At 45.1% G+C, this 7,906-nt stretch overlaps 1 protein-coding gene across 1 annotated transcript in view; it reads right to left on the reverse strand.

Moving 5' to 3' along the window:
- LOC133138391 (insulin-like growth factor-binding protein 6) overlaps positions 1 to 3,760 on the reverse strand; it is an 8,387-nt gene extending 4,627 nt beyond the window's left edge. Inside the window, exons 1-2 of the mRNA XM_061257104.1 lie at positions 3,174 to 3,760; positions 1 to 9 (exon numbers count right to left, since the gene is read on the reverse strand). The exon at positions 1 to 9 is cut by the window's left edge and continues 26 nt beyond it. Of these exons, the coding sequence (XP_061113088.1) occupies positions 1 to 9; positions 3,174 to 3,516 (352 nt within the window). The 5' untranslated portion in view covers positions 3,517 to 3,760. The remainder of the gene's footprint in view (positions 10 to 3,173) is intronic.
- Between the last annotated feature and the right edge of the window lie 4,146 nt (positions 3,761 to 7,906).

Raw genomic sequence — 7,906 nt, forward strand, 5'->3', positions numbered from 1 at the left:
GGTGCGGACCTGAAAAGCAACAAAAAAATTTTTAAATAACAAAATAAAAGAGATAAACACACACACACACACACACACACACACACAACCTGTGCTTGCTCATCTCACTAATCAGGGCAATGTAATGTTTCTTCAACAAGACGATGAGGCTATTTCCTAACCCAACATTCGTGGCCAGTTCAAATTTCCTCTGAATCCTCCACTTGTTTGTGTTCAGTCACACAGACCTGTGCTCTTCAGTCAATGGTGTGCGATGGCTGAGTGTGACCAGTAGATGGAGACACATGCCTTAAAATGCTCCATTGATTTTACATTACATTATTGGTATTTGGCAGACGCTCTTATCCAGAGCGACGTACAATTGATTAGACGAAGCAGGAGACAATCCTCCCCTGGAGCAATGCAGATGTTAAAGGTTGCTCCAGGGCTCAACGGCTGTGCGGATCTTATTGTGGCTGCAACAGGATTAGAACCACCGACCTTGCGTGTCCCAGTCATTTACCTTAACCACTACGCTACAGGCTGCCCATTGAAGAAATAGGTTGGTGTGCGCACAGCCAACACACATTTAGTATAAGATACACACTCACTGAGCACTTTATTACTAATACTGGGTAGGGCCTTCCTTTGCTCTCAAAACAGCCCCAATTGGCATGGACTCCACAAGATGTTGAAAATATTCTTTTGAGATTCTGTTCCATGGTCACATGATTACATCACCCAATTCTAGCACATGTGTCAGCTGCACATTCATGCTTCGAATCTCCCGTTCTACCACATCCCAAATGTGTTCCATAGGATTCAGATTTGGTTTCTGGGAAGGCTACTGAAGAAAACTTTACTCATTGTCATGTTCATGAAACCAGTTTGAGATGAATTTTGCTTTATAACATGGTGCATTATCATGCTGGAAGTAGCCAGATGGGTACATTGTGGCCATGAAGGGATGCACATGGTCAGCAACAATACTCAAATGGTCTGTGGCATTCAAGCAATGATTGATTGGTATTACCGGGCCTAAAGTGTGCCAAGAAAACATTCCCACACCATCACACTACTGCCACCAGCCTGGGCTGTTGACACAAGGCAGGATGGGTCCATGGATTCATGCTGTTGCCGCCAAATTCTGACCCTCCCATCTGTATGCCTCAGCATAAATCGAGATTCATCAGACCAGGCTATGTTGTTCCAGTCTTCACCTGTCCAGTTTTACTGAGCCTGTGCCCAGTGTAGCCTTAGCTTTATGTTCTTGGCTGACAGAAGTAGAACCCGACGTGGTCTTCTGCTGTTGTAGCCCATCTGCCTCCAGGTTCAACGTGTTGTGCATTCTGAGATGTTTTTCTGCTCACCACAAATGGTTGGCCATAGCCTTACAGAAATGCTCAAACCAGCCTGTTTGGCACAAACAATCATGCCACAGTTAAAATCAGTGAGATCACATTTTTTCCCCTTTCTGATGGTTGATGTGAACATTAACTGAAGCTCCTGACCCATATCTGCATGATTTTATGCATTGCACTGCTGCCATTAGATAATCACATGAATAAGTAGTTCCTAATAAAGTGCTCAGTGAGTGTATATACTAATCCACACATACACACACACAATACACATGTAAATAGAAACACACATATTGTACACATACAAACAACCACAGATGGCAGGTGCTATTTGATTTAGATATGGTGAATCATTCTTCAATGCAGAGCAGTCCATATGTATTTGGACAGTGGTACAATTTCTGTTCTTTTGGATCTGTACTCATGTACATTGGATTTGAAATTAAGCAATCAATAGTGAGGTTAAATGCAGACTGTCACTTTCAATTTGAGGGTATTTACATCCATATTGGATGACCAATGCCAATAACAGACTCCAAACGCAATCAAAAACCTTGACAAAATACTGGAAGCTTTCTTATACCTGCATTAAGAAAGTGATTGAATACATCCGACTATTCAGAAACAGCTGAGAAGTCCACTGTCCAATTACTTTTGGTCCCCTAAAATGGAGGGACTTTTTATAAAAAGAGATTTAATTCCTACATGGATCACCCGATATGGATGTAAATATCCTCAAATGAAGTGTGCACTCTAACCTCATATTTATGATTTCATTTCAAATCCAATTTGCTGGAGCGCTACTGTCCACATACATATGACTACAGTGTAATACTTATGTATTTCCACACACGCATTAAAAAATCCCCACTGAAGATTTGTTTCACTCACGTACACATCCTATTTGTTTCACTCGCGTACACATCCTATCACGAAAGCTAGTGCTGCTCTAACTTCCGCCTGTCTTAAAGGGACAGCCTGGTCTCCCTCAGTCCCTCTCCTAGAGCACACAGGCCCCTTTGTAACGACAAAAGAAAAATACCCATGCTAATCTGACTTCAAACGATACCGGGGAAACTGAGCAATGACGTGTTGGAGGCCCTCAAAATTAAATGCCATGTATTCTGCTCTGTGATAGGGTGTGAGAGAGACAGAGTGTGAGAGCGTGTGAGAGAGACAGAGTGTGAAGGTGTGTGAGAGAGACAGAGACAGAGTGTGAGAGTGTGTGACAGAGTGTGAGAGTGTGTGAGAGAGACAGAGACAGAGTGTGAGAGTGTGTGACAGAGTGTGAGAGTGTGATAGGGTGTGAGAGAGACAGAGACAGAGTGTGAGAGTGTGTGACAGAGTGTGAGAGTGTGTGAGAGAGACAGAGACAGAGTGTGAGAGTGTGTGACAGAGTGTGAGAGTGTGTGAGGGTGTGAGAGAGACAGAGACAGAGTGTGAGAGTGTGTGAGAGTGTGAGACAGAGTGTGAGAGTGTGTGAGAGAGACAGAGTGTGAGAGTGTGAGACAGAGTGTGGGAGTGTGAGACAGAGCGTGAGAGTGTGAGACAGTGTGAGAGTGTGAGACAGAGTGTGAGAGTGTGAGACAGAGTTTGAGAGGGTGAGAGTGTGAGACAGAGTGTGAGAGTGTGTGAGAGAGACAGAGACAGAGTGTGAGAGTGTGTGAGAGTGTGAGACAGAGTGTGAGAGTGTGTGAGAGAGACAGAGTGTGAGACAGAGTGTGAGAGGGTGAGACAGATTGTGAGACAGAGTTTGAGAGTTTGAGAGTGTAAGACATAGTGTGAGAGGGTGAGAGAGAGAGAGGGTGAGAGAGGGTGCAGAGCCAGGCTTACCTGTGGTGACAGGCCTCTGTGTGGGGCTGGGCCTGTGGTCCTGAGTGCAGACCCCCCTCCCCTGCAGCAGGGCCTGGAGGGGGCTGTGGTGGCGCTGTGGGGGGGTGCAGCGCAGCCCCTGGGCGCAGCTCAGCGTGTAGACCCCGCAGGGCTCCCCCACCGCCAGGGAGGAGGTGCCGGGCTGGGCCTGGGCCCGCAGGGAGGAGGCGCTGGGCTGGGCCTGGGCGCGGAGGCCCCTGCAGGAGGTGCAGTCCTGGGGGGCCGGGCGGCTGGCGGAGCTCCAGGTGCCGGGCTGGGCCGCCAGGAGAACCGCCAACGCCAGGACCTCCCTCAGCCGGAGCATTCTGTCCCACTGCCTCCCTGTGCGCAGTCCGTCCGCCAGACGCCAGAGGATTCGCGATCCTCCCGCTTTTCTTTTTTTAATCTGTTATTTCTGGAGGGCCTTTTCTCTTTGCCCCCTCTTGATTTCCTGTCTCTCAGTTTCCTCTCTTTCCCTCCCCCTCTCTCTCTTTCTCTCTCTCTCTCTCTCTCTTTCCGCTCGGCGTGCTCTGATGAGACAGAACCAGGAGTTCCCCTGCAGCACCCAAGCAGACAGACCGATGAGAGAGACAGAGCAAGCAGCGGCTTTTAAAGATCTGAGAGCAGGAGAGAGGGAGGGGGGGAGAGAGCAGGAGAGAGGGAGGGGGGAGAGCAGGAGAGAGAGATAGAGCCGCTAGAGAGAGAGAAAGAGATATAGATACAGAAAGAGGGAGAGGTTGAGGGGAAAGATATTGCTTTCCCTTTTCAGTGCTACCAAGTTTCCTCATATTCTCCTGCTTCTACATTTTTTAATTTCTCACACGGACCTGTGTAAGAAAGTGTGTAAGAAAACGTACTGGCAATACAGACTGTCTAGGCACAGTCTAGTACAACACATTTTATACACAAAATACACACGTGAAAGCTTTGATGTTTAGCTGCCAAGAGAGAATGATGTAGAACTCCATCCAGAAAGCCATCGACATCAAATGCAACTTGCTTTTAATATTCTCTATATACTCATCACATACATTACCATGCATTATTTTGTCTGGGAATACAACAAACGTCTGTGTCACACAAATCAACACTAACTGAGTTTGTATATACAATATTGCCTTCAAGACTGTAAAGCCAACAAGGAACAAAAAGTTGATTATCAGTAAATTACCCAACTGCAGTACCTTCAGATCATGTATGTTAGCTGACAACATTAAAGCCAGCAGATCCCAATTTGGGCCTGTGTAGGATTTCTAGGAGGTTCTCAGCAAATAGATGTAACATTTTTCTGTTTCTTAAATAGTACATACTGAACTTTCAGGTAAAACAAACCTCTGGTATTTACACATTCTTGAAAATGTTTCATAGCTCAATACTTTATTTAGACAGTGACATCGGGGCATCCTGGTTGAGACATGATTCCACATACTCATCCGCTAAATCTACTGCATGACAGCCTGCTCTGGGTGTTGGATAAATATTGTCAAATATTACATTTGTTATTTTGTGGGTAGGTCCTATTTGTCATAAATATGTAATTTTGGGCCTGGAGACCCCTGAGTGTACAGTAGGGGGTCACATTTAGTATATGTATCGAAATACAAAGCCTTTTATGTAACCTTTTTAACGTATGATGGGGGTCCCTGGCTCAGAAAAGGTTGAAAATCCCTCATTTAGAGGAACTGAACTAAAAGTTTCGGAACCCCTGCGGTACTGTAAAAGCTCCAGTAGAGGGCAACCTTAGTGACGTCTGTATGTGGTGAGCACTGCTGACCGTTTTCGCAGCCACGGCACGCTCAGCAATTCTGGAACTGTGCCAGTACAATTCGAGGGACTTGATCTCGGAGATGTATGGTCCTAAAATACCTAAAATAAAAGGCTTCAAATACGTCCTCCGTGTACATTGCCATAGTCAAGCCATTCACAGAGAGGGGATAGTTGCACCAGTAGTTTATAATAGAATGTACACCAACAGTATGTCGAGGCCACCGTACAGATTTATGACAGTACACTTTACTTACATTTCTTGGAATGCACAGATGTTGTTATATCCAACAGCCAACATGTCCTTTAATACACTTAAACATTTCTAATGTCCGCTGTTGCCACTCATTTATATTGCTTGGGAAAGACAAGAATATGACCGAGATGAAATTGATGTAGGACACGCAGGTCGCGGGTGCAGACGTTGGAACATGTATTTTAACAGTGGGCAGTGCTGATAAAAAATATTTTCTGCGGGAGACTGGTAGAGTTAACCGAGAAACCAAAAACAATAATAATAATAATAATAATAATAATAATAATAATAATAATAATAATAATAATAATGTCAACTGGATTACGCAAGCCATGCAGTTGAGCGTAATGGAAAGAAAGCGTACAACGTTATCCGCTGTCTCTTCTGGCAAAATGCTGAGCAGGGTTTGGAATGTTCTGTACCGCAAGGCCTTCTGGTATTCTAATTTAAGGTTCTCGCGCTTCCACCTTCCTCTGCTTTGCTTGGGTCGTATCCAGGGGCAGGTCCCCTCGTCGATCGAGCAGAGTTTGTTTGCAGTTGTCATTAGGCGGTATTCAGATCGTTATAATAATAATATTGGGGTGTAATGACTCTACAAGATGCTAAAAAATGTTATTTCTTCGCGGTGTTTACCTTGTAATGTTGACGTGCATGCGCTGAGTCGTTATTTTCAACAGGTTTATTATTCCTTTATTTGGTTACATTTGATTTGGCCGCAGGGTTTTACGCTGCTGGTGTTAGTCCAGCTGCAAGGCGGTTGTTCTACTACAAGAACATTCTGAGGAAAAAGCTGGCAGGTGACTGTGACAAGGGAACTAGAAAGAAAAACAAACTTGTAGACAACAAAAAAAAGGTTATGCCAACATTGTAGTTTCATAAAATCATTAGCAATATGCACAGAATGACCTCGGTTGAGTATCAGTTTTTAATATATTAAGATGGATATCTAGACTCCGTCATATTTTCCATTCGCATTTTTTTTCCATTGGAAAAGTTTTTCCATTCCTCTGGTCAGTACCGCTCTGTGAGAGTGAGGTCACGGCCACGGTCGCATACCCAGAATTCAGGCATGTTGGGAAGGTGAGCCAAGCATAAACTGTAGAAATGATAACTGGATATTATTCTTCTACTAATGAAATGGCCGACTGCTATCAAAACAAAGAGCAAACTGGAGGGTTTAGCAAGTATTTGAAAAATATATATGCCAGATTCACATTTTGAAATTTGGGATTTCAGGCAGATTTCACATTTCAGACACAGACACCCACACCCAGATTGCTGTTTCCTGATATTTATTTCATTGGTAGCCTTACAGAGTTGGTCACGCAGTATTAAACCGGGGTAATGAATTTGCGCTTCATGCAGACCATTGTTGACTTCATATGGGAAACCATAATGCTGCTGTTTCCTGTGTTGCCAGCTGAGTGGTCGGTTACATTTTGAAAGGTGACTCTGCAGTGCCTAACTGCCGTTGGTGGATTTGGGAGGTCCGTGCTCCACACTCTCAGGAACACCGACGGGAGGGAATTGGTGGACAGACTGAACCTCTCATACCCTGGGCCAGACTGAAGATGCACCTCTTCAAGCTACACCTCTCCCCACCCCTCCCTATCTCCCTGTAATCTCTAATTGGCCGTTAGCCGTTATTTTCTAGTTCTCGCAATTGTGTGTCTCATTATTACTAGAGTTGTGTTCGCTAGGATGGTCTTCCCCATTCTGACATTTGGTCTGAAAATGAGGTAATATGATTAAAAAGTATATAAAGAAGGAAAGGAAAAAGGAATAGATTGAGGTGGGAAGTCAATTGGGCACCTGACAGAACCAATCATATCGACTTGCTCCCTCAGAACATGTTCCAATGGAGAAACTCCTACGTGCACTCGTGGGGTCTGGCGTGCGTGTGCATGTAGCCTGAACTCTCCTCCTTCCCCCCCAAAACGCAAACAGTCCCCGACTCTCTTAACCCTCTGATTGAAACAATTAAAACCTTGGGGATCATCAGTGCAGGCTTGGTCCCCCGCCAGTCCAAGATGAAAGAAATGTTCTTTCTCCATGGAAACGGGAGACTTTGTCTGATTCAGGGTCATTCTGACCTGCACAGCGTGATGGACAGGGTGATTGGAAGGCGGGGGGGGGGGGTGTTCATGTGATATCCTGTGTGTGTTTGTGTGATATCCAAGTGAAAATATTGAGAAAGAAATGTCTTCTGTGTGCCTGGAACTTGCCTGAGACCGTGGGTGACATTGTGTTCCCCTGGGCCACTTGGATCGATGCACAGATGATAAAAGGCCTTTTTGTTTGTTTGAAGTTTTCGCCGCTATTCAGATCCTTTGGTCCGGCAGCTGGACGGGTTTTTTGCAGACTGGCAAAAAGCTCACTTCCTGGTCTTTTGAAGCTCACTGGCGGCAGTGCAATTGGATCCAGTATAGGTCCATTAGCCACCCATTTGAGTGTAAGTCAGTGGTACCAATACGGTCAAAAATCAGTCAATACATTTTTCTCACCAGAACATGCAGTCGCAACGGATGTTTTGTCTTTGTCTAATGTCGGCGGTCAGGGCTGCAGGGGACTGGGGCCAAGACTGAAGGCCCACCTCCTGTTTCCTGTACCGCATGGTGCAGTAGTGTTGCTCTTATTAAATTCATGTGAAGGCACTTTGCCTTTTTCAGCCTTTATGCTAAATGAATGGAATGTG

The sequence above is a fragment of the Conger conger genome, chromosome 10 (genome assembly GCF_963514075.1).
Source record: "Conger conger chromosome 10, fConCon1.1, whole genome shotgun sequence".
Lineage (NCBI taxonomy): Eukaryota > Metazoa > Chordata > Actinopteri > Anguilliformes > Congridae > Conger > Conger conger.